This window comes from Dama dama, chromosome 16 (genome assembly GCF_033118175.1).
Source record: "Dama dama isolate Ldn47 chromosome 16, ASM3311817v1, whole genome shotgun sequence".
NCBI classification, from domain to species: Eukaryota; Metazoa; Chordata; class Mammalia; order Artiodactyla; family Cervidae; genus Dama; species Dama dama.
Genome location: NC_083696.1, coordinates 30,122,657 through 30,150,168, shown reverse-complemented (window position 1 = coordinate 30,150,168; position 27,512 = coordinate 30,122,657). Strand labels below are relative to the sequence as shown.

The 27,512-nt window shown below is 44.3% G+C and overlaps 1 protein-coding gene across 1 annotated transcript; it reads right to left on the bottom strand.

Moving 5' to 3' along the window:
• Window positions 1-176: 176 nt before the first annotated feature.
• Window positions 177-27,512, bottom strand: FBP1 (fructose-bisphosphatase 1). The gene is made up of 7 exons (XM_061163700.1): window positions 27,265-27,512; window positions 16,325-16,487; window positions 13,254-13,346; window positions 6,468-6,608; window positions 3,327-3,464; window positions 2,204-2,323; window positions 177-607 (listed from the first exon to the last, which is right to left on the bottom strand). Exons 1-7 carry the CDS (start codon window positions 27,432-27,434, stop codon window positions 416-418), a joined length of 1,017 nt encoding a protein of 338 aa, XP_061019683.1. The 5' UTR covers window positions 27,435-27,512; the 3' UTR covers window positions 177-415.

Here is a 27,512-nt window from a genome sequence, read left to right as displayed (position 1 = left end):
AGCAAATTTCACTTCACTTTACTTGGTCCTCTATCTCATAATCTGTGAAATGGGTTATTCATAGTACCTAATTCATAAAGTCATTGTGAAGATTAAATGAGTTATCAAATGTTATAGGCATTAACTATTATTATTACTATTATTTAGCACAAAGCAAGACTTTTTTTTTAAGAAAAAGGAAGAACATGTTTATTTCTTCTCTATCCATTCAGAATATATCTTGACCATCTGTAGCATTATTGATTTAGCATTTTGGTTAGGTAGTGCATTACAGAGCATTTAATGGTGAAAACAGTCATACTTTTTACTTCTATGACTAGGAATGTATGGTGAACAGTCGGAATGTGGTAACACTATGTGAGATAAAAGGTCCAGATAAAAGGCAATTCCATTTGGTGTGGGCAAGGCCCGCTCTTCATTTGGCAGCGTGCTTCTTATTTATCTCCAGGAACTCAGTCACATCTTCAGGAGACCCCAAGATGATGGGCGCCCTCTGATGGATGTCAGTGGGAACGATGTCCAGCACAGCTTCTTTCCCGGTGGTAGCCATTCCTCCTGCCTTCTCTATGACATAGGCCATGGGGTTACACTCATACAGTAGTCTCAGCTGGAAAACAAGAGCAGCATGCTCACACCAGAACATATTACACAGAAAAGAAATTTGTTCCTTAGCAAAGTAGTGCAGAGGCAATCCAAGGTAACTGATACTTTCCCTTACCTTCCGTGAGGTTGTAAAAGCTCCCCCATGAGGTTGTGTCTAAGACTGAATGGTTAATTTAATCATTTGGTTAAGTTAAGCCATCCATCAAGAGCCAGCAATAGATTGCCTGATGCATGTGAGGCAGACCACCTGGACTCAGGACTGAATGACATTTTGGCAGAAACGATGGTTCCCTTCTCTTTATAGCCCAGAGACTGGACCTAATGAGTGATTCTGTGTGTGTTTTGGATGGACCTTTGCCTATTCTAAAAGCATTTAAAGTCCATGGCAGTGTCTGGCTGCAGACATCTGGAAAGCAGACAGGCTCCTCCAAACAGTATAATATTGTTTGCAACTCTGTACACATTCCTTTTACAATTCTCCTAAGGCTCGAGGGTTGGGATTTAGTATGCTATACATCTTGGCATTTACTTTTAAATATTAACTTTTTATTGTATGCATTTTCATGCAGTCTGCCTACTGAGTAGACAGCTTTTTGCAGGTGTTTCCTGACTCTATTTCCATACAGGTGTCAGGGTCAGATCTGCAAAACTGAAAATAAAAAGGGGCGTGGGAGGGACCTCAATATTTACATTAAAGAACAGTTTTTTGAGGCATTAGAGAAAAGTGCTATAAAGCAGGCTAATCACATAGGTTGGGATTTCAGAGGGGGCTATGACAAGAGTGGTGTTTTAAGTAAATAAGAACATCCTTAGTGATGTGGATGCCACATGCCATAAACAGAGATCTGATCGTATCTGAAGTACATCAATTTATAACTATCTTATGGGGATTGTTGTTCCTTCTCTCATATTAACAAAAGTGCAGGGGTGGGGGGTGGCAGTGGAAACAAAAGGACACTACTTGAGAAGCAAACACACTGACCCTCTGTGTAGGAGAAAAGTGGGACATCCTTTCACTAGCATGAGCAAGCACAGCCCATCCCATGGCTTCCAGGAAGCCTGTGGGCATAAGACCAATGCATCAGTAACAGCTCACCGGAAAGCTCTAGGTGTCCCCAGAGATTCTTTCCTTCTATAGAAAGGTATCATTTTCCAAGCAGCAAATGTCAGCTCACTAAGTTATTTCAATTTTCTGCCTTTTGAAAAAGCAATCAAAGAAAACCTCTGTGTGGGATACATATATGATTTGCTGCCTTGGTAATGAGGTTGGACTGTTTCATTTCACTTTATGAATGGAATTCATTTTGTCCAAGCCAAACCACACACCCACTGGAAGCACTAACAGCTTCAGTCCCCTCTGACCATAACCTCTTTACTTATCTTTAGCAACAGAAGGGCTCTCAAGAGATCGTTTTTGCCTGATACCACCTGACATTATCCAGGACAGCCTTTAATCTAGAAAAGAATATGCCATAGACATCCTTTGCACCCTACTGCAGAGCATAACAACTTCCATGACCCTTCTTTCTTCCTCAGTCAAATCCCCTAGGCTGCAAATGAAATCTACCGCTGCTCCACAACTCTTAGGGGATTTATTTACCTTTCCATTGGGGCTTTTCTTGTTAGCTGGATACATAAAGATCCCTCCGTAGACTAGGGTGCGGTGTACATCGGCTACCATGGAGCCCACGTACCTGGCTCCATAGGGGGCTGAGTTGTCCTATAAGGTGAAGACCAGCAATAATTAGGGTTATAGAAAAGAGAGTTTTCTTTCTGTCCTCTATGCTTATTCGATTCAGCAATCAAACAGAGCACCTTTTCTGAGGTGTGTATTTAGTGATGAAAATCTGTTCCCAAGAAGCAGAAAATGGGAATAATGGAGACAGCCTCTTACATCTCATAGTAGCTCAGCTTACCCAAGGAGGCCCCAAGGAGAATGGGGCTGATTCGGGTAGCAGGATCTAGCGGGAAGAAGGATTCTGTGGAGCTGAGCAGCAGGGACAAAGGTGAATTTTGCATCTCACAGGAGCAGGAACTGCTCAGGCAAAGGAGAAGCTGTCTGCCTTGGGCCTGGGGAGGAGCCTGGTGCCGCTGGGGCAGAGGGCATCTCTAGGGAGAGGTGGAAGGAGAGATGATAAAGCAGGAGAGAGAGTCTGGGAGTCAGCTCCGAGGGCCCCACGTGCCATACTAATAGCATTTGAGCTTCCTCCTCAGAACACAGCAGCCTCTAGTGGTATCAAGCTAGAATAGGACAAAATTGGATTTCCCCACATACGACCAGCCATTTCTTCTCTTCGTTTTCAGGGATTTGTAACCTCTTTAGAGAGCTACCACAATGGACGCTTAATCTAGAGACGACTGACAGAAATCCATCCAGTGCCATGGGGATGGGGCCTGGGGTGCAAGAATCATGTTTTTACCAACTGACATCACAAACCCCAGAAGCGAACATGTTTTATTGCCATGACGTCATTCACCTGGCTGACATGATTGTCCTGATTTTCTTCGGTCAAGAGGAAGTGACAAAGGGGTGATGTCCCAGGACGGGGTTTCCAGTCCCCAGTACCTGAGTAGGAACTTAACCATAGGGGTCAGTGCACAGTGGAGTTCACTTACTTCCGCCCCATCCCCCACCTTTCCTCTCTAGGGTAAATCATGAATCAACACATTTCTGCAAAGTCCAGGGGCCATCCCCACCACCACCACCCCCAGCCCCCACTTACTGGGGGGAACTTCTTCCTCTGGACATACTCGGTGAGGGCAGGATCAAAGTCCTTTGCATAGCCCTCATTGAGGCTGTAGATGCTCCCTTTCTTTTTGATCTTCACATCCCTGTCCACCAAGATGAACTCTCCAATGGCCTGTGAAACAGAAAGGAAAGTGGAGAGGTGAGGACGTCTCCTCCAGGCCTACAGGAAAGAGTCGCAGATCGGGTTGGGGGGATGGGGGGCTCGAGGCCTAAGATCACACCTGTGCTTCAGCACATGCTTCAGTACAAAGAGCTTGGATTTTGTTTTTTCAACTGAGGTGTAATTGACATAACATTATGTTAGTCTCAGGTATATGACATAACACTTCCATGTTTGTGTATGTTGTGAAATGATTACCAGCAAGGGAAATCCTTGGCCTAGGACAGGTGTACCTTTGGGGGGAAGAAAAGATGGTGCAGGCTAGAGCTAGGATATCAGGAGAGGAGATGGGAACCCAGTGTTCATGGCCGCTCTTATCTTAGCTTTCCGGTTTTTGTTTCTGTCTTGATGTCATTTTCCCCGAGTACCCTGAGCTCAACGCATGTATAACTTCCGATGCCTTTGCTCACTGATCTGAAGACTGTTTCTCAGAACTCAAGCTTCTGCAAAGTCCCAGCACTAAGCTGATGCCTTTAGGGCTTAGATTTCTCAATGTTAATGTTAAGTCACTTCAGTCATGTCTGACTCTTTGAGACTCTCTGGACTGTAGCCTGCCAGGCTCCTCTGTCCATAGGATTCTCCAAGCAAGAATACTGGAGTGGGTTGCCATTTTGGAGATTTGAATTTGGGAAGACAGTGTCACATCACTACTGGAGCTCTGGACTGTTTGGGGCTTCTACATGTCCCCGATAAGAGAGTGATTGAGGCTCTACCCATCTGAGAAGGAAGTTGCTCCAGAGAGAGGAGAGTTAAGAAGGGAGGCCCTGCCATGGACACATCTCTCCCCAGCCACTTATTCCCACAGCAATGCTTGGTTCCTGCCAATATGGAGCACATTGGAACTAGAGAGGAAGTGAGGGAGGGAGAGAGGAGTGTAGGGAGAGAAAAGAGATGAGAATTAACAGTGGTCACTGAAAGGTACCATTGTGAGTGTTTCTTTTTTTTTTTTTCTTTATAATTTTTTGGTGAAAGTCTAGAAAATGAAGCCATTGCACAAATGCTCATGAAGCCATGCTTTGCAGACACTTCACCCTGGTACCTGGCCAGAGCATCCTACCCATGGAGGCGGTGAGTCTCTTGTACATGAAAAGAGACTGAAAAGCCTTTCATACTTTAAAGCTTGCTAGAGAGGCACATAAAGCTGTTGCAGTCTTCAGCAGAAACTGTCAGCCAAAATGAAATGAAAGCGCTATGCTGATCAGAGGCTCGCCGCCCCCCCCAACCCCCACTCCTCAGGCATGGGGAGCAGAGGCTTTGTCAGCGATGGGGAGGGGAGCCAGCAGGAAGGAGGGTAGCCAGCCTGCATGGTTCTTCCAAACACTGAGTGGCCATTAGGCGTGAGGACAGCAAGAGACTAGGAAACACACAGAAACTTACTCCTGGACATAACGTCTGCAATCTTGAAACAAGAAGAGATTTAATGTTTCCATCAGTTCAAAGGTAATAGAGAAGTCACCAGAAGAATGTCTGGGGAAGAGGTAAATGCCCAGCAGGAGAATAAATTCACAAACATCAGTGATTTCGGAAGCGGATCCCTGGGGTCAGTGTGAACTTTGCTCTGGGTCTGCCACTGTTTTCCCCTGAAATAACAGCCTTTGGAGGCTTGAACTAGTGCTGTTTCCCTACCCTTGTTTATTTGTTAAGTACCAGTATGCCAAGGAGCCAAAGGCCAGTTGTGCAACAGCACAGGGGACAAAGGCAGCCTGTGTTCCAATTTCTATGATCTGCCACCCACAGACCCTGAGCCCCACCACGACCAGCAGCCTGCTCCTCACAGGATTCCAGCAGGCAAAGGTACCTAGTGTTCACTTTGTCAGCAAAATGCACCAAATAAATAAAGTGCATTAAATGTTATCTGAGGACATTTCTAAAACTGTAAGGTATTTATAAACTCAATTCTTTTTCCCTTGGGACACTGGACCAAAGGCATACCTACTGAAGATGATTCTATAGAGTCCATATCAAAGGTGAGTTTAATTGGGCAAAGTATTTAAAGAGAGTTCTTTGCCTGGTTTATCTGCTCTGTTAAAACTGTCATCTAACAGAGTAAATAAACAAGCCCAATTAATAGACATATGGAAGAAATTATCCTCAAATTAAAATTGCTAATGAATATTTTTCATGGCACCTTGGGCTCCTCTTCATGAGGGAGTTTCCTCTATAAGGTAGACTAAGAAATTATCTTCATTTCCTTATTTTCACTTCCTCGAACTCATCAGAGTCTTTCAAAACCACAAGGGTTCACTGAAGGTTTGCGTGCACTGAAGCTTGCATTTCATTTGATGCTGCAATGCACATCAATGAATCTGGGAGCTAATTTTGAAGAAATGAGGTGGTCTACTGCTTCAGCTGGGATACCCATTCACCTCAGGAAAATAAACTGGTAATGGAGAGAGTGGGTGGCAAACAGACCATCTATAGGCCCCATCTGGTCTATAAACGTGCTTTAGTTGGCTAGCACAGTGTTTTACACATCCAGAAACCTAACATTTTCTAAAACTCCAGTGTTTCTTGAAACACTGGAAGCCATGGAAGAATGAGCCGCTATTCCCAAGGAGTAACAACCACTGGACCTCCCCAGTTTCCTGCTGCCCCCCACTGCCCATCTCAGCACTCGCCATCCTGTCCCAGCACACTCCACTCATTTGTGTGGCCTGCCCAGCCCAGCAGGCATCTGAGTTAGCTCAGTAATGTCCACCCTAAAGAATTCATTGTGAAACAAAGACTCCCTCTTGTGCTCTGGACAGACACCATTTGTCACCTCAGTAATCTTCTTATGATGTACACATATGGTCCATCCATCTCTCTACCCCGCTTCCCCACCCCATCATCTCTGTCCCTCCATGGGCCTCATCTTCCACCTTTAGGAATTGACTCGCACCGCCACACACACAACAGACACTCACAGCCATCAGCCAAGCACCCAACTCCGCCCCCCACTCCGGGATCTCTCACCGGGTCCAGCATGAAGCAGTTGACTCCATTCGCCATGGCCAGGACCAACATGGTGGCACTGCCATAGAGCGCATAGCCCGCAGCCACCAGGTTCCGGCCTGGCTGCAGAGCGTCCTTCTCAGAAGGGTCATCTTTCGAAATCTAGGACAAGAAAGAAAACAAAACACATTTTTGTTTTGTTCTGTTTTGTGGTTCTTTTTGCAGTTCCTCCCTTAGCAAGATGCATTATCAAGGTACTCTCCTAATGAAATAGGGCATCTTCCTGGATGGGGGAGGAGGGGGCGGGCGGGCACAGGGGCAGGGAGGAGGGCTTCCTCCACACACCAGTCATATCCTGATTATATTACCACAGCGACCTTCCCACCAAAACCCAAATTTCCTGCATCTGGATCCATCTTTCCAATCTGAGTCCTCCTTCAATCTTACTAATTTGATATTCCTTCATTTCTCCATTATCACTCTCAAAAAAATAGTATGCCTCCATGCCAGTGCCCGCTAATTTAATCTTATTACAGGCATCAATGTCTTTCCCTTGCCTACTCTATCTTTATTTAAGCAAATTAAAACTGGGCTGCACGGCTACCAGTCTGGTGAGGAAATCAATTTCCTGAGCGCCTGCCAGTTGTGGCACATACTCCAGTAAGCAACATGCTCCATAGTCACACAAAGAAATTCTCAGAAATACAGACACTGAGACTATCTCTCCAGGGTCATTACCATGCAGGACAATGCTCTCCATGTTTTTAACTATGACCCACAGTAAAAGATACATTTTATATCACAAACCAGCACCAATACAACCACAAAAATTTAACAAAACAATACTTACACTTAGAACATGACATCTACTCTGATACCTTTGTTTTTCACTAAAAACACAGCCCACTGGGACAGTGCCTCAGTTTGTTCCCTAATACTAAGGAAAGGAACAACTTAAGGGCATGGCTCCTAAGCAGTGGTCACTAATAATTATCTTAACAACTGGCTTCTATGGTCCTCAAAACAGCCTCAAACAAATCTTTCTGCTTGAAAATTCTCTACTTGAATTTAAACAGAAATGAAAATGAGCAGTTTCTGCAAATTTCATTTATCCCTTCCCCAACCACAGATTCTAGGGCCTGAGAATAAATAAGGGAATTCACATCATGATACTGGAGATGGAGGTCACCTCAGCAAACACATTCCTGGTAATTTTTCCTATAACTTTTGAAAGTGTGGCCCGGAGACCATGTCCCTCAGAATCACTTGAGATGTTTATTTAAAATGCAATTCTGGGCCTGCAACCTAAACTTACTAAGTCAGATTTTCTAAGGTGGGCCCTGGGAATCCTCATTTTACCAGGCACCTTAGGTGACTCTCCCACTGAAGCTTAAGAACTACCCATGTAAAAGGAAGAGTCACAAAAAACCACCTCTTTCATTTTTTTCTCATACCTCCAAGCCTTGTGTTTAATAGATCTAGATTGCTGGTTGGTTGCTTGGCTGGCTGGGTTGGGCCAAGTTATTTGATTTAGTTTGGTTTGTATTCACAGGGTAGTACAGTACAGCTAAACACGGACTAAACACAGTATCAAATATTTGAGTTGTTTTCTCAAACTCCAAATTTTGCCAGTGTACAACCTTGAAAGAGGAATCGACTTCCTTCAAAACCGGTGATATAGTGGGAAGAAAACAGGCAGGCTCTAAACATCTCCTCTATCATAACTACTTAGCCCTGCAAGTGTAGCACAAAGTAGAAAAAGTCAGTATGTAAACAGATAAGCTGACTGGAAGCCCCTAGAGGCTTGGAGTAGTTAGTTCTCTACCAAGAAAACTCCCTCAGAGAGACACCTCATCCAGAATCATCCATGTCTGCCTGTGGCACAAGGAAGAACAAACTTGGATTTCCCAGATGGTCCATTGGTTAAGAATCTGTCTGCCAATGAAGGGGCTATGGGTTCAATTCCTGGTTCGGGAAGAGTCCATATACCTCGGAGCAACTAAGCCCATGTGCCACAAGAGAAATCACTGCAATGAGAAGCAAGAGCACCGCAAGTAGAGAGTAGCCTCTACTTGTTGCAACTAGAGAAAGCCCTCTTGCAACAATGAAGACCCAGCACAGCCAAAAATTTTTTTAAAAAAAATTATTTTAAAAGAATGAACCATTTTTCCCTGAAATATTGTCACCAAATAATCTCAACCCTTCAACTTCCTTGCGTGGAATAAGAAATGGTAACATTATCTATGATCCATATACTCAAAAGAAAGACAAAGTAATTCCATCTAGTCATAGAGTTGGAGGAATTCTTTTCTAGCCCAAACCCCTTTCTAATGCCCAGCCTCCTCCAAACCACCAACAATGAATGCCTTTGTTCAAAAAGAATCTATTACAGTCTCATGTGGAGGTTCACAGACCAATGTGCATGAAGCTTGGCAAAAATTAGAAAGCCTCTGGACCCTACCTTTTTTTACTTATCACAGGCCACCACCTGGTGCAGGTATTGCTTTGTTTTAACCCATGCCACTCCATATAAAGCATGACAGAACCATGGATTCTGGAGACTTGAGGTGGTGGAGGAGAAAGTCAGGCAGAAGTGGTGTGGGGCTGTCATGTCATCAGACAGTCTTCCCACAGAGGGACAACCCAACCCTCCCTAGAAGTTCTCACAGGGCATTTGGCAGCATCTCCAGTAACTCAGCCAGTATTACTCACCACTGTACCAACCTAGTGCACAAAAAATATATATAAAACAAGGTCGCTGCTCTTAAGAAGGGATATAATCAGGAGTGAACATCAGCTGATTTTGCCTGGCCAGAATGCTTCACTCTTCTGCTGACAACTGAACTTTAATCTTCCATAAGATACCGTCGCCCTCACTCTTAGCTCCAATGGTGGGCACATGACCCTGACTTGACCAGTCAGATCACTGCATGCCTTAGGCCACAGTGACTGGTTGAGAGATGGACTCATGACTTAAGTCAAGCCAAGCAGGGCTGATGAGGTGAAATCCCTGTTGAAATTGTTGGAAAAGAGGTTTCCATCTTCTTTTACTTATTTATCTATTTATTTTTGGCTGTGATGGGGCTTCATTGCTACATGTGGGCTTTCTCTAGTTGCAACAAGTGGAGGCTACTCTTCTTTTCTGGTGCATGGGCATCTCATTGCAGTGGCTTCTCTCATTAATGAGCACAGGCTATAGGTGCATAGGCTTCAGTAGTTGCAGCACGTGGGCTCTGTGCAGTGGGCTCTAGGGCATCCGGGCTCTAGGGTACAGGCTAAGTAGTTGTGGTACGTGGGCTTAGTTGCCCTGTACATGTGGAATCTTCTGGGACCAGGGATAGAACCCATGTCCCCTGTACTGGCATGTGAATTCTTAACCACTGGACCATCAGGGAAGTCTAAGCTTTGCATCTTCTGTTTGAGACACTGAAAGGATTGAATGTGAGCCCAGACCTACTGGGAGCCATTCTTCTACCAGAAAGGAGGGAGCTACAGAGATAGAGAGAAATTGTCCTGTTATGTGAGTGTCTGAGTCCTTGAAAACAGCTATACTACCCAGTGGACTTTCTAGTTTACATACACCAATCATTTTCCTTTCCCTTCCCTCCTTCCTTTCCTTCCTTAAGTTGGTTTGAGCTGTGAAACTGTGTGTTGAATATTAATAGAAAAAACAAGCAATATTAATGGCTACCATTTATTGAGCATTTTTTATGTGTCAGGCACTATTTTTATTGCTATTATGCTTAATTTTCAGTATCTTCCCCTTATGGATAAGGAAACAAGAGATTATATTGCCCAAGGTCCCACAAATCTAGTAAGTGTCAATGTCAGGAAGCCATATTCCATACGGCTATGAAGTCTCTCTGTGTCCAGTTAAGGGAAGTGAATTGGATTCTGAAGCTGCTAGAGCACTTCTGAAGCTCTGCTTTTAGTTGTGGGGACTGGATATTTTTAACAGATATTGAAAATTAGAATGTATCCAACAGAGGGTAAGCACATTAGAGAGAGGTCAAAAAATCATCTCACATGAAAGATAATTAACTTAAGATTTAAAGGAAAGGGCTTTCCAGGTGGTGCCAGTGGTAAAGAACCCTCCTGCCAATACAGGAGACTTAAAGAGACTTGGGTTTGATCCCTGGGTCAGGAAAATCCCCTGGAAAAGGAAATGGCAACCCACTCCAGTATTCTTGCCTGGAGATTCCATGGGCAGAGGACCCTGATGGGCTACAGTCCATAGGGTCACAAAGAGTTGAACACAACTAAAGTGACTTCGCAAGCTTCAAAAGAAAAAGAGAGGAGGGCAAAAAAGCCATTTCCAAGCATGTAAAAGAATCTTATTTTCTAATGATACAAAAGGCCATTATGAGCAACAGGGAGGCAGATTTTGATTCAATATTTGGACAAACACTCATTCAACACCTCAGGAAAATTCTACCCCTTCTGGATGTCTCCAGCCAGAGGCAGGGTGACACTTCTGGAGGTGCCATGGCAGGAACTTCATAGAAACACTGGACCACAGGCCCTAAGAGATCCCTTTGGAGCCTGTTTCCAGGCATCTTGTGGGCAAGACCAGCTCACTGTTGCCGGATTCCAGTTACCAACTGATGTTATGCCACTGAGTGGGTACACCAGGGAGCTGAATTCCAGGCCAGAACCAGCTCTGCAGAAAGCAGGAGAGGTCTCCTTTAAAACATCAGACATTTCAGTATTTATGCCCTGTAAGCTTTCAAATGGCTTCAAACAATCAATCAGGCTTTTGAAAACTGAAATGACTTAAAGGCAATGTGACACTCGTCACCTCTCTCAGTCTTTAAGAGAGTCACTTCGGGTTTATTGAGAAGAGTGTGGAGATGCATTGTTGAGTTGTTCTAGCATTTGTAATTCAAGCTGCTGTTGCAGGCTGTTTTTATTTTTTTTAGTTGATAGTGTCAGTTTCCCAATTTCTTTTCCCTTAAAAGGGTCTTTATTAGGGGAGGGGAGTTGAGGCAGAAACTGGGGCTGGCAAATGTTAATGCTGCTTTAGCTTTGTTTGAGTCATTAACCAAAAGTCTACCTCTATATGAAGAATTTTGCTACAAAGGTCTCTTGCTATACTATAATATTTAGATCTGAAAGCTTGCAGGTAAAATTACATGCCTGCATATCTATACCAAGAATGGAATATTTCATGGTATGACTTGAAAGATAGATTAACTCCTGCCTTTGTCTCTCTGGTATGAGTATTAGAACCTTCAATTACTTACACTGCCTCCCAGCTAAGACAAATGCAAAATTTATTTCAGTAACGAAAGAAAACTGTCCCATGGTGGTCCTACTTTCCATGTTTGAAAGGAGATTATATGCAATACTAGACAACAAGTCACTTTGAAAAGGAAAGCACAAATTGTGGTCTCAGTTCTTAAGTTATGGCCTCTATATCCCAGAATGGGGGAGTTGGAGGAACCTCGGAGGTCAGCTGAATTAGCCGCCTCGTCCATTAAGATGAAGAAAAGGGCTCAGCCTCAAAGGCATCTGTGAGGTTTTATTTCTAAAATAAACAAGAGGGCTGAAGACAAGATGACACATTTTAGATTTCATTGTGTTTTATGATGAACCCATGGGTATTCATCTATTTATCATTTGTCTGCATATTTGAACTCTCTTCCACCAACATACAACCCCCAGCCCTCCACACACAGACTTAAAATAAAAGAAGGAAAGAGAGGCTTTAGAGGTAGAGTTCCTGCACAGGTCATGCGGGTAGAAGAGACACAGGGCAGAAATCTGGATCCCTATGCTGTACCAGTGTGCTTTCTGTAATTTATAGCAAAGGAGTTTAGGGTCAGCAAAATCCTCCCATAAACCAACAAATAGTAAATATTCTAGGCTTTACTGTCACAGTCCTTATCACAACCACTTAACCCTGCCTGTGTAGTGCAAAATCAGCCAAAGGCAACATGTAAACAAGGGAGCTGACCATATGCCATTAAAACTTTATTTATGGAGACTGAAAATTAAGTTTCATATAAATGTCATGGGTCATGAAATATTATTCTTTAGGTTTTCTTTTTAGCCATTCAAAAATGCCAAAGAGTTATTTTTTGTTCACAGGCCATATCAATCAGGCAATGGGCTGGATTTGGCCAGGGAGACCATAGTTTGCAGACTTGATTTAGAAAAGTTAAAGGACAGTTTTGATATAAGCCCTATTGTTGTCACATTCTCACAATTCTCAATTCACACAGTTATCAGTACTACAGCTATGCACCGTCTCTTCCTACCTACCTCTTACTACATTTTCTTTTAACAACTTAATAGGTTTTCACTATTCAGTTAATGCTGGGAAAAGTCATAACTTGAGAAATAAGGGTTTGTTTTTTTTTTCCTGGTGGCTCAGGTGCTAAAGAATCTGTCTGTGCTGTGGGGGACCTGTGTTTGATCCCTGGGTTGGGAAGATCCCCTGGAGAAAGAAATGGCTACTTACTCCAGTATTCTTGCCTAGAGAATTCCATGGACAGAGGAGTATGGCAGGCTGCAGTCCACAGGGTCACAAAGAGTTGGACACAACTGAGTGACTAACACTTTCACTTTGGGGCTTCCCTGGTTACTCAGCTGGTAAAGAATCTGCCTGCAATGCAGGAGACCTCAGTTCGATTCCTGGATTGGAAAGATCCACTGAAAAAGGGATAGGCTACCCCCCAACTTCAAGCCTCATGGGGTTTCATGATGTACAGTCTGGTTGTGCCACCAACAGCGAAAGAGGACTGGATGTTCAACCTTAACTCTACTTTTGATCCCAAACCATGTGCTCGATCCATTACATTTTACCTTTCTGTAGATGCCAAAGATGGTTCCAATGGACACAAGGCAGTCAATGTTGGATGATCCATCAAGGGGATCAAAACAGACCACATATTTACCCTGAAGAAAAAAGAAAGAAAATATTAATACAACTTTGCTTTTAAAATGAATATACACTAAGAGGTTAAAAGAAGGAATCTAAGGGAAAATTCAAGAAATGTGTTTATTTATACTCTGTCAGAGAAAGTATGAGATGGTACACAGAGTGAAAACAATAACAAATATATATCAAAAGATCATTAGGCAGAGAAACACAGAATAGGAGGCCTAGATTAAGGTGAGAAATACAAATATTAAATAATAATTTACTATATCATTGATTTGAATGAATCATCATTTTGGTTAGAGTTTCCTCTAACCAGTCAAGGAAGAAGAGAAACAAGATTAGTCACTTCATTCTCTTTATTCATAAGGGAAATATTAGTTGCTCAGTCGTGTCTGACTCTTTGTGACCCCATGGACTGTAGTTTGCCAGGTTCCTCTATTCATCCATGGAATTCTCCAAGCAAGAATACTGGAGTGGGTATCCATTCCTTTCTCCAAGGGACCTTCCTGACCCAGGGATCGAAACCATGTCTCCCGCACTGCAGGCAGATTCTTTACTGTCTGAGTCACAAATGTAATAACTTATGTGAAATAAAGTCAACATTAAGGTCTATAAGAAAATTTTCATGTAGTTCCTACAGATGACACTTGGGGTTACAGTGCAGAGTTCTCACCCATATTCCTATTATAATTCCCAAAGGAAATAACCCTCAACTGTAGTGGAACTACCAAAGATTTATTCCATGGATAGGATTTTCAGTGGTACTCTGGAGCTGATTAGTATTGGTTCTCAAGAGCCAATTATGCACATCTCTTTCCAACTCTATTTTCAGTGATGTCATGTTGATAACTTAAAATCAATTATGGGACACTATTTCAGTTTCAAGTGACAAGTGCTACAAATAAAAGATTTTTTTTTTCTAATAGAGAGCCAGTTTACCAGCATACCACTGGAAGTTTTCCCTCTCCAAGTTAGCCACTTTAATATGTGGTTTTTAAATTTTTGCATCAAATTAAGGCAATTTTCTGATTCCCTGGCTTCTTGCTCTTAACAAATCCTCCTGGCCAATGCAGGAGAAACTGTCATCAGGAAACCAGGAATATGCTTATCACTACAGTACATTGTAATCAGAGAAGTTGGGCTGACAGAGAATATTAAACAGCAAATTCAATCCTAAAATGAACATGCTGAAAATTGACAAGTACCTTTAGAAACACAGCAGAGAACAATATGAACTTTAGTAGTATTTTAGGAATGACATAAAGCAATCAAACAGGATGTGACTCTCCACTCCTCTTATAAAGATCAGACTGGATATCAGGCAGTATCTTTAAATTGACCTCCTGTTGCTTTTTTCTCATCATGCTCTTTCATGTCCTCAATTCATCTCAAACAGGGAAAGATAGTAAGCCATATAACTGCATTTTTCCACTCAAAGTTATTATCAAACAGGGAAAGATAGTAAGCCATATAACTGCATTTTTCCACTCAAAGTTATTATTAGTATTATATGATTGTTCTTCAATAAAACCTGAGTATACCTTTCATTCACTTTTTCAACAATAATCTATTGTTGATCCCCCACAATGCACCAGGTGTTGTGCCAGATGCTGGGATACAGAGAAGAATAGAAACTGCTCTCTGCCCTCAAGAAGCAATCACACTGGAATGGAGCATGACCCTGTAGGGCTTTCTTAGGAGAGATCCTCTCCCCCACCCCACGTGCTCTGCCTGCCTTTTGTCTGTAGAAAAACACTTTGGCCAAAGAATAAATTTAATCACAGAAGTGAGAAAATGCTAAAACAAAGGAAAGCAATCAAGGAAGACCAACTAAACAAAGTCAAGAACTTTCAATTCTCTCTTCTGAGCCATATCCTTTGAGCTGTTTTGCAGCTACTGAATCCCCCACCAGGTGGAAGAAGTTAACTACATGAAAACCAGACTCACCATTAAGCTTCCACAATTATTTTTAAGAACTAGCTTCAAGGAGACGGGAACAAACTGACCCCGGAGTTGAAGATTAGCTGTACTTAAAACAATCAAGATGACACTGATCAGACCACTACATGACCAATTTCAAGATGACTGTCAGAGCCGACTGTGCTGTTCTGCATACAGCTCCTTCCCTCTGCCTATAACCCCCTGAAACTCCCCTCTAAAAACTCTTGCCCCTAGATCAGCAGCATGGAGTTTGTTCTTTGGGACATGAGTCCACCTTCTCCCCAAGATTACTGGTTTCCTCAATAAAGCTATCTTTCCTTCTAGCCAACACTTGTCTCTCAGTGGGCTTCCCTTGTGGCTCAGCTGGGAAAGAATCTGCCTGCATGGCAGGAGACCTGGGTTCTATCCCTGGGTTGGGAAGATCTCCTGTAGAAGGGAAAGACTACCCACTCCAGTATTCTGGCCTAGAGAATTCAGGCCTAGTTCTCTGGCCCAGAAAACTACACAGTCCATGGGGTTGCAAAGAGTCGGACACGACTGAGCAACTTTCACTTTTACTTTTTGTCTCTCATTATTTGATTCTTGAGCAACCTAAGTTTGGTAACAAGATTAATAAGATTCCAATGGATTCCAATGCATGAATCACTGATAGGAACTGCTAGCAGTTTAGATTGGCAGGAAGATTGGTTGTGAGGATTGGAAACTAGGTGAATGGAGATGAAGCAAAGGATGTAGTTAACAGAAGAGAGATTTTGTATAGCTTTGAACATGACAGTTAAAAGAAGTGGAGATAAATATGAGTATATTTGAGTCTCTCCTGTGTATGAGCACATAGGAGAGATGATAACAGAATAGACTGATGAAAGTGTGGACAGGAGAGGACAGTTTGAGATACGGCAGTGAGGAGGAATCTGTGAATGATACTGGTGGTTCAGGAGGGATCTAGGGTGAGTCTTAAGAACCCAGCTTGGTTGAACAAGTGGAATCATTTATGAAGCCAGAAAGAAAAATGATTACATTAAAACCTTCAGTAGCATAGGAGCAGACCCACCCTTTTCTCAGGTTCTACTATTATGGCATGTTTATCTTCTTCTGAAACAAGAACACAGGTAGCAAAAGATGACTTTAACACATTAACAACCAGGTCATTGGAGAGGACATCCAGCTTCTTCACTTGATCTCCCGTCACATTGGTAGAGCCAGCAATTCCATAGCTAGAGGGGAAAAAAGCCACAAAAATATAAGCCATGAACACCAGAATGTTAGTGCATCTATAAAGTCACTAAAAGAGAGCATTTGGTAAGATTTAGAAGAAATGAAAGGAAACACATGGTTTGGGAGAAACAGAATGAGAAGGATGACCATCTATCTGGAGTGGCTTCTGGAAGGAAGGCAATATTGTCATTCACCTGTCCAATGCCTAGCATAATAACCAGCACAGCTTTGTGGCTAAATTCATGTTTCTCAGCCTTTTTCTCATTATGGCCCTAAGGAGGCTTTTTATTTTTCCTCTAACACACTCCCCTGAAAATTTAATATTCCAGATAAGAGTGTATCTGTTTATGCACTATATGTCCATATGTTTCATACCTAAAATGGCTGTTTTTTTCACCACCACCAATAACCAATTTTTACCCCTGAATGCATGAGTTAATGTACAATGAGTTAGGTGAGAGACAAAGCAAGCCAAGAAACCTTCTGTGTCGGAGGGAGACTGAGATGGGAACTAAGCCAAGGGATCTATGGTTTCATAGCCGACAAGATCCTAAAAGAAAATAAATACTGACAGATCCCACCACCTCATTTTATAGAGGAAGCTCACTCTAAAACACCTTCTGTAAGCTGGAGCAGCAGAAGTGAGAAGCTCACTTTGACTTCCAGGCCAGGCCCCTCCTGGTGGTACCTCACAACCTCCAGCAGGAGTCCTAGGGGCTGGAGGGAGTGGGAAGTCTGGAGTCCTTACTTTATCTTCAAGGTACCTGCAAATCAGTAATTGTGGAATTCCCAGAAACCAAATAGTTGGTCCAAAGTAGAACTCAGTTTGTTAGAATGAGGGGAGAAAAGGGTTGTCATAGCCTGGGGTTGAATAGGAACAGTGAAAGGAGGGGAAATGTTTTTGAGGAAGGATGCACAGAACATGAGAAGAGGCTGGATGTGGAGAGGGAAAGAGTAAGAGCATTGAAGATAATGCCAAACAGCTGGGAGTGGGTGTTAGGGGGCACCTTGGCTGAGATTGCTAGGAGCACTTGTCTGGGGACTGACTGTCATGGTATTCACTGCTTCAACTCCTGAAGATGCATTTTCTCTACACATAACTTGGAAGTCTCTGGCTGGCCAAAACTGAGCCAGCACCCAAATGGCTCATCTGGCCTGACTCTCTACAGGAAGTAACTCCAGTTATCACCGAGCCCATTCTCCAGTGTCGTCTCTTTCAGCCTCATTCTCCCGCCCACCTGGAAACATCATCTCATCCCTCCAGCCCTCCTCTGAGCCCTTTTCTTTTCATTATGTCACTCCTATTTCATGAATGAAAGACCAAGGGATCTATCAGAGTTGCAGCTGAGATTTTGCTTCTCCTTCCACACACTCTCTTTCTCACTTCAACTGTGAGGCTGATGTTGATGAAGAAGGAAGGCAGTCAAATTCTGGGCTGAACTGGGGCCTGGCTGGACCCAACCCCTCAGTGGCCTCCATCTCCCTCAACAGCCCTACCGGCACCAATTGGCTCTCCTTCCTAGCCTGACATTTCCCCCATTAAAATCATCACTAATTCAAAAGGGCAAACAGCATTGATGGAAAAGAATGTGGGCTTCCTGACAGAGACCTGGCTCAGCCCTCAGCTCTACAAGCCCCTTGCTTTCTCTGAGCTCTCCTTTTCATTCATGAACATGGACGGCAATGATGCCTCATGGGGCTGTTGGAGAATTACACACATCACATATACACAAAGGGTTTAGCACAGCCCTTGACTCTCAATGTTAAATCCCTTGTTTGCCCACTAAAGGCAGCACTCATTAAGAATCTGCAGTACTAAGGGAGGGTTCTCAAGATCCCCCTTGCTTCATCCATCATCGTGTTGCCATGATTGTTTAACTTTTAATTTCATGAGGATGAGGACAGAGGGGTATGTTTTCCCCCACTGTGTCTCAGCTTGCATCACATAGTAGGCCCTCAAGCAATACTTGTTAAAAAGTATCCACTGAAGAGAACAGAAACTCCAGCCTGAAAAATGAGTGTAGGAATCAATAGACTTCAAGGTCACTCCACAGCCTGGAGTGTGGAGGAAGCCTCTGGCACAGTCCCCAGAAGGACTAGCCTATGGGGACAGCTCCAGGGAGGCCTGGGGGGGCTGGGACAGGTCGATGAGCCACCGAGGCAAGCGTGGGAAATACCTACTTTCCACGTTCCACCTGCTCAGGCACCTGGCTCAGTGTGATGGGTGAAGAGAAGTCAGGCCTCAGCCCTCTCACCCAAAATCTTCCCAGAGGCCTGTGTGAGTGATTATTTATTCTGCAAATATTTTTTGTCCCCACTGTACTGAGTGCTGGGGATACAGTGCTAAACAAGGTGCCATTCAGCATCTAACCCTCATGGAGCTTAGTGAGTGAGGAAAACAAGAAATCAATACGTACTTCTGAATGAATAAGATAGTGTCAGAAAATGACAGGTGCCCTCATTTTAATAAAAGGAAACAAGGTGCTGGGGGACGGCTGGGCAAGGGTCAAGATGGTCAAGGAAGATCTCACTGCAAGGGAGCAATTCCAGCTGAAGGAAACTTTGGATGTTTTACAAAATGAAGCTATGACAAAGCCCTAAGAGAGTTCAAATAAGCCAGCCAGTAATGATTCCAAAGAACAGCTCTGGGTTAGTAATTTATCCAAAGGAACAAAGACTTTGTTTTTCACATATTTCCAAATGGGAGGGGTTGCTCTGTGCACATTTATACAAGTAATTTTTTATACCTCAAAGTCTTTCCCATGCTGTGGGTTACAAGAGGCTGTAGTCAGCCTCAGGGCAGCTGGCTCATCCAGCCAGGACCACCAGCCAGGTTCCACACTGCTGTTCTAGGGTTATAAGGTGGCTCCTGCCCTGGGGTCACACCTCCTCTCATGGGGAGTCAGGTGGGGCCATATAACAGCTGCAGGATGAACACTGTGGAGGACACTCACCACACCAGAACCAGAACCCAAATGGCCATCTTCATGGCCAAACCATGCAGACCTCTGTGATGGCCCTGCCTCCCTGCCTGGACAGGTGGTCACCTCTCCATCCTCCTCTTTACCCCTGTGGAAGCTCCCTCCTCTGTTCTAACCAGAAAGATCCTTCCCCATCTTTCCTCCAGTTGCCTGTGAAGCATAAAAAAAATGAAAAGAGATTATTCTGGGCCCCTTAAAGTCAAGATTCAGGCACTTTCTAGGACATCTTGTAGGAGGGTTTCCCTTAGTGAGACCTTGTGTTAGGAAGGTCTTCAAGAAGGATCAGGAAAGTGACTCTAAGGTAGAAACAGGCTTCAGAATGAAGAATTCCAATGAATGAAGAATTCCTGCCATCTCAGTAGTGACGATATCTGAGTCAATATCCCCATCACCTTGGTTTCTGTATGGTGCACCTTAGCGCGTGAAGTTAGGAGAAGGCAATGGCAACCCACTCCAGTACTCTTGCCTGGAAAATCCCATGGGCTGAGGAGCCTGGTAGGCTGCAGTCCACGGGGTCGCGAAGAGTTGGACACAACTGGGAGACTTCACTTTCACTTTTCACTTTCATGCATTGGAGAAGGAAATGGCAGCCCACTCCAGTGTTGTTGCCTGGAGAATCCCAGGGACGGCGGAGCCTGGTGGGCTGCCGTCTATGGGGTCACACAGAGTCAGACACGACTGAAGTGACTTAGCAGCAGCAGCAGCAGCAGTGTGTGAAGTTAGCTTTATCTCACACGGCCCTGCATCATCCTGCCCAGGAATGATGAGCCAGGACTAAGCAAATGCTCAGTCAGGCTTCCCCCAAGATGCCTCATGAGGGTTCCCCAGAAGGGAAGCAAGACCTGGACAGTACATATTCTATGGATCAATGAAAAGTCAGAAGCAGGAAAGGCTTCTGCAACTTATTTTTTTTTTTTCTTTTTTTACTTTTTGGCCACACCCCCCTGGCATATGGGATCTTAGTTCCCCAACAGGGATGGAACCCAAATCCCTTGCATTAGAAGTGCAGAGTCTTCCCTGGACCGCCAGGGAAGTCCCAAGGCTTCTGCAACTTTGACAGAAGAAAAAGGCCCTAAGAAAATCCTCAAGGAACTAATAAGCTGAAGAACAGAGTTTATTTTCTTCATAAGTTTTCAGAAAATCCTTTAGAAACATGCTGTTGCTGTTTAGTTGCTAAGTCGTGTCTTTGTGACCCCATGGACTATAGCCCACCAGGCTGCTCTGTCCATGGGGATTCTCCAGGCAAGAATACTAGAGTGGGTTGCCATTTCCTTCTCCAGGGGGATCTTCCCTATCTAGGGATCAAACCCGGGTCTCCTGCTTGGCAGGTGGATTCTTTACCACTGAGCCACCTGGGAAGCTCCTTAAAAGCAATACTCTTCTGCATTTTGATCAGTCATCATTCCATCAAAGGTCCCAAAGGACAGAGCCTTCACTATATAACCTGAAGGCCACAGGCAGCAGCAGCAGGGAAAAGCAATAGCATCATGGACTTTCCTCCATAAGCTGGGGCTCTAGACCATGAGGGTTCAAATCCCAGCTCTGCCACATGCTGAACAATTCTGTGTCAATCTCTTAGCATCTCTGATCTTTGGTAAAATCGGAATTTAGTGTATCTATGGCACAGTATGTGGAGAAGGAGTGTAAATGGGTTGACCTCAGTAAAGGACTTGGAACAGAGACTGGCAACGAGGAAGTCAGCAGAAAACAGAATCCCACCCGTAATACCCCTCAGCAGGAATACAACCCTGCTGAGAAGCACCAGAGGGACCTGGGCTCAAATTCTGCCTTTTCCTCTTGATAATCACATGATTTCCATCAGGTTGTCTCAGCTCCCTGATTGTTCATTTCTAGGCTTTGTAAGGATGAGGACTAACCCACGTGATGCACCTGGTTCACAGAGGCCAATAGCAGCCATCACCGTTCTTAATGGAGCCCCATGTGTGGTGCTGTGTCTGCCTGTTCCACAGGAATCCACTAAAGTACCTGTTGGCTGATGAGGGGGAGGGGAAACTACTTCTGAACCAGTTTTGCAGGCAGCTTCTGGGAAGACAGCCAATGCAGAACAGTGTCACAGATAACTAAGCAAAAGAAAGTGCTCAAAGTTCACATTTGACTAACCGGGAATATTATTTCATTTGAGACGCTTATGACATGTCACCTCAATTTTATTCATATTAGTTGGCCCTGCAGCCCAAGTTGTTCAGGGTGGCACAGCATTCTGTCAAGGTTTATGTCCCTGTGACTGTTCATTTTTAAATCCCTGGAGACACAAAAGTTCTCTGAGTTTGAGAAGAAAAAACTCTCTGGAGTTTGGGAAGAAAAATCTAACTTGAGAAGCTGCTGTCTGTAATATCTCTCTCTTTTTTTTGGCTACACCATGCAGCAGGTAATATCTCTTCCTTTATGCTTACTATATAAACCTCACTGAAAATGTGAAACAGCTATAAGTCACTTTAATTTACATGGTGGGAAACTCTTTAGAAGGATAGGTTCATTTGACCAGTGTTTTTAAATCCTTAGAAATTTGGACTAAATATTAGTATGTTTTTCTTTTTTCAAATTTGCATACAGTTTCTAGAGCTGCTTTACAGCCATAAAGTCTATGATTACTGATGGTCTGGGAAAGTCTCCTTTAACACTCCTGAAGCATCTCCCTAGATACAAGGACCGGAGTCAGGGCCACACTTACAGAACTTTCAATGACTTCCTTGATTTGCTAACTAACTAGACCTTTTCCTTCTGAGGTCAGCATGACCATGTAAAGTTCTTGAGTTAGCATGCACCAGAGCCAAGAGGGAAGAGCTCATCTTCACAAGAAAAAGGGAGGCAGATTATTATTTAATCCTTATCGCTAAAGCTGAAGGTAACCAGACTTGTTGATTGATTCTGAAGTAAATGACCAACCATTCATCCAACCCAGAACGTCCAAAGGTCAGATCAGAAATACAGTCCACCCTGGGTATCCTGGGGTTTGCATCCATGAATTTCCACCTGTGGTTAATTGAACCCAAGATTACCTAGGGCAGACTGTACTCAGACATTTTATCTAAGGGACTTGAGCATCCGTGGATTTTGGTAGCTGTGGGGTGTCATGGAACCAATCCCCCGTGGACAGCTAGGGACAACTGTACTTTGAAGAAAAGGTGCCAACCAGAGCAGCTTCAAAGGCTGCAAACCCCAGTGTTGGCTTAAGTTCATGCCAGCCCAAAATGTGCTCATAGGATGGTATCAAATCCTCACAGAAATTAAACAGCAGAGCCACCAATCTGAGCCCAGCTCCATCTATCTCCAAAATATGCTCTTAAAGCCCCCCATGTTTCTGTTCTGCTAAATCAGGTCCTGGTTTTCTTCTCTGCCTATCTCAGGGTGAATGTGTCAAAACCCAGAGGCCTAATCTTAAGTCACTTCTTCATACCCAAATTCCAGACTGTCGCCACTAACTGCAGGCTGGACATCTCCAATAGGATGCCCCTCTCACACCTCAAGTTCAGCATCTCCATAATGTTGGAATCATCTTCCTAGCTTTCTCTAGCCTCTAAAACTCAGCCCCTCCCTTGGAATTCTGGTTTTATTTTCGCTGTTTTGTTTTTTAACATCACAGCCCTGGTCTCAGTTGCTAGGATCTGCTCTTTGAGAACCTCCCTCACTGTCCTTCTCCCCTAGCCCCCATCCAGACTTCTCCCAGGTCCCCCCATCTCCTCTAATCCTCTAGCTCTGAATCCTGCTGGTTTTCCATGTCTTCACTTTCCCTCTTCTAACTCTGTACTTCCACTCATAGCTGCCCCAGATGAATCTCCAATCATGCCACTGCCCCACTCAAAAACCTATACCTCTCCCCTTTGGTCACCCCCTCAAAAATAAAGTACTCACCCTTGCCACATAATGTTCCCCCAAGGCACCCACAATTTAACATCCACAAATGCTCCATCACTACATTACATGAAGGGCTCCAGGTTTCAGTCAAACCAAATAAGCACCTTTTCCAGAAATATCTTCCTAGCTTGTACCTCTCCTCACACGGCAGCCCAGCCATCAGACCCTATGACCAGCTTTGCCTGCCCACTACAATGCCCATCTTGATGGGCCACCATCTTTCACATCCACATATTTTTGCCAACTATACAAAAGTTATCTTTCAGAATCTCTATTGCTGGGACTTTCCTGGTGGTTCAGGGGTTAAGACTCCGTGCTCCCAATCCAAAGGGCCCAGGTTGGATCCCTGGTCAGGGAACTAGATCCCTCATTCTGAAAAGAAGACCCCCGCAGGTAGGAACCAAGATCCCAAGTGCTGCAGCTAAGCCAGGAATCATCTTCCTACCTTTCTCCAGCCTCTAAAACTCAGCTTATGTGGCCAAATAAATATCTTTTGAAAAGATTCTCTATTGTATTCTAACTGTATACATGTAATATTTTCCCTAAAGCATAAGATCTGTATCTTTCTCATCTCTCAGTAACTTCTAGAACTTAGAGAGAGAGAGAGCTCCAGGCTCTATGTTTAAACTCCTGATCTGTCCCTGACGAGGAGTCAGGGCTGACCTCCATTAACTGGTCCCACAAGGTTCTTGCAAGTCTGCAATCATCTTGTCCCTCTGGCTAGATGCCCTACTATGGCAAGTCAGCAGCACTAACAAGTTATTTGCAGGTACGCTAGCCTTTTCATCCAGGATATCAAAGCCTATAATAAGCATAATTTGGAGCCCAAGTTGAGGTCTTATCTTATTGCCCCTTCCCCAACTACATATGATACAGAGACAGTCGAACTTACTTTCCCACGGGAGTACTGAATGTTCGGGTTCTACTCTTTCTCTGTCAGCCAGCCACATGACCATGTGAAATGCCCATTTCATGGGTACAATGCTCTCTGAAATAGTGAAAGACCAGTGACATGCCCAAATTTATGGGAAATGTCAAATAGCTCATGATACGACTGTTCAGAGCACACTGTGTGTGCTAAGTCACTTCAGTTGTGTCCAGCTCTTTTCAAACCTATGAACTATAGCCTGCTGGGCTCCTCTGTCCATGGGATCCTTCAGGCAAAAATACTGAAGTGGGTTGCCATGCCCTCCTCCAGGGGGTCTTCCTGACCCAGGGATCGAACCTGGTTTTCTAAAGTCTCCTGCATTGACAGGCAAGTTCTTTACCACTAGTGCCACCTGGGAAGCCCTAGTGAATACTATGCAACAGTTAAAAGGGAGGAGGTGAATTTACATGTCCTGACATTGGAGGATGCTCATTATATAGAGTTGAATAAAGAAAGCAAACTGCAGAAAGGCATGTCAAGTGTGATCCCATTTTGTTTGCTGTTTACAAATAGTCACATAGAAATGCTTATCCATGTATAAATTTATATGAATATAGAGAAGTATCTAGTAAAAAAAAGGAACCCCGTAAATTATGAATAGTGGATACCCCAGGGAATGGATAAAGGTGGGTCTCACTTTTCCCTTTGTGTTCTTCTGAGTGGTTTGAATTTTTGTTGAGTAACATATAAAGGGTTTCTCTGGTGACTCAGATGGAAAGGATCTGCCTGCAATGCAAGAGACCCAAGTTCAATATCTGGGTCAGGAAGATCCCCTGGAGGAAGGCACAGCAACCCACTCCAGTATTCTTGCCTTGGAAATTGCAAAGAGCTGGACACAACTGAATGACTAACACACACACACACACACACACACACACACAACATATAAAGGAATTTTAACTATAGCAAAAACTATTTTTTAACCTAGTGCTTACAGGTGTCTAGCTTAAAAAATATACACAATTTATACAGCCAAAATTGGCACCCTTTGTCCAGGTTCTACTAATATCCCACTACCTATGGTCCCACTATCTGAGGTTACTTATAAGGTGGGAAAAAAAGAAGTGAAGTCATGTCCGAGTCTTTGCGACCCCATGGACTGTAGCCTGCCAGGCTCTGCTGTCCATGGAATTTTCCAGGCAAGAGTACTAGAGTGGGTTGCCATTTCCTTCTCCAGAGGATCTTCCTGACCCAGGGATTGAACCCAGGTCTCCCTCATTGCAGGCAGACGCTTTACCATCTGAGCCACCAGGGAAGCCCTAAGGGGGGAAAGATGCACCCCAAAGCAGATCTTGTGTTTCTGAGTCTCTTTGGGGTTGTGAAAGAATGCTGACACATTTTAAAATAATACAAAAATGACAAGCACTCTTCTTTAAAAGAGTAGGAAATCCTATGGATAGAGGAGTCTGGTGGGCTACAGTGCATGGGGTCACAAAGAATCGGACATGACTGAGTTACTTTCATTTCCCTTCACTTTTTAAATAAGCCTCCCTGGTTTTCAAAGTCAGATAAAGCTGTGAGGACACTTTTACTTACTGTATGTTATGTTTAAAGTAAGAATTTAATTGAATGTGATTCCTAAAGCAAAGTCTCCTTAGACATGTATTAAGAATGTCCATAGGTGAAATAGTAATGGAGACACCACCTTCCTAACATACTTCCCAATCCCTTTCCCATCAGGGCCCAACTTTGCTTGACATCTGCAAATAAATGATGATAGTCTCTTTCCTTAAGAGTCAGCTTGGATAGATTGGGAGTTTGGGATTGACATGTACACACTGTTATATTTAAAATAAATAACCAATAAGGACCTACTGTCTAGCACAGGGGACTCTGCCAATACTCTGTAATAACCTAAATGGGAAAATTTTTTGAAAAAGATACATGTATATGTACAACTGAATCACTTTACTGTACAACTGAAACTAGCAGAACATTGTTAACCAACTATACTTCAATATAAGATTTAAAAAAAATTTTTTTAAGTTAGCTCTACCAAGCCATACTGTAAAACCAAAGGTGAAGAACCGACAAGAGAAGGAATCCAGGTTTCAGGGGTTGGGCTTTTTCAGATCAGCTATGAGCACTGTGTACAATGCTTATGAAGTGCTCCTAAGTTTGAGAAATACTAAGAAGGAGTATGAGCAATCTGAAAACTCAAGTATCCTTCAGTTAAAGTGAGGACCAGTCTAAACATAAAATACTTGTGCACACCAGAATAAACCAAAGGGTATTTGTCTTAGTAACATAAAAGCCTCACAAGAAGGTACCCTCTGAATCCCTGCGTCCTGTCATTCCTTTGCTACGCACAATGTGATCTGCAGACCAGCAGCCCTGCCACCACAGAACTTAGAAATCCAGCATCTCAAGCCCCACCCGGACCTTCTGCAGCCCCATGTACACCAGCACTGAAGCCCTGAAGACACTAAACCCTGCAGGCTTCCTCCCAGCCTCCTCCCAACCCGGCTTCCCCGCTGCTGCTTAACAAGACTTGTTCAGCGCCAAGGAGATACTCAATTAGAAACCTGCCTTGGGACCCCCAATTTCAAAGGGAGTGAAAGTAAAAGGTTAGAAAAAATGGAAAGGGAGGCATGGGGACCAGGACTTTCCCATTTGAGGCTAGGGTTGGGTGTGGTGGGCAGGCCAGGCGCCCATGGGGCCAGTCAGTTTCACCAGGAGGAGGCCGAGAGAGGTGCCAAGGATGCTCAGCCCAGGGGCGCCGGTTGCAGGGTGGAGGCAAGTGTGGACTGTGCGACAGGCCCCCCCAGGTGGGCGCCCACAAGCTTAAGGGAGGGGGGAACCAGGGCTTGAGTGTGGTTTGAGCTTCTGCAGAGGCGCTACCAGAGAGCCAGTGTGGGCATCCCAGCTATCAGAGAGAAGACCGACAGCCGGGGCAGAGGACCAGACACCATACTGCCTGGTAGATCCCCAGCCAGAGAGAAAGGGGACTCGGCCAGGGTGGTGGCTGGGGGGTACAGAGGCCTGACTCACAGGTGCGCGATGCCCGCCTTGCGCACGGCCGTGGAGATGGCTTTGACCGCGGTGCACAGCGAGTTGAGCAGTTGGGTCATCTCGCCCGTGCCGCGGGCCTTCCTGCCCTCTTCCATGACGAAGCGGGTCAGGGTGACGATATTGGTGTCGAAGGCCGCCTGGTCCGTCATGCTGGGGCCCGGTTGCGGCTCGCTGGGCGACAGGTGCAGGCGGCGGGACGCGGTGGGACGCGGGCGCTGCAGAGAGTC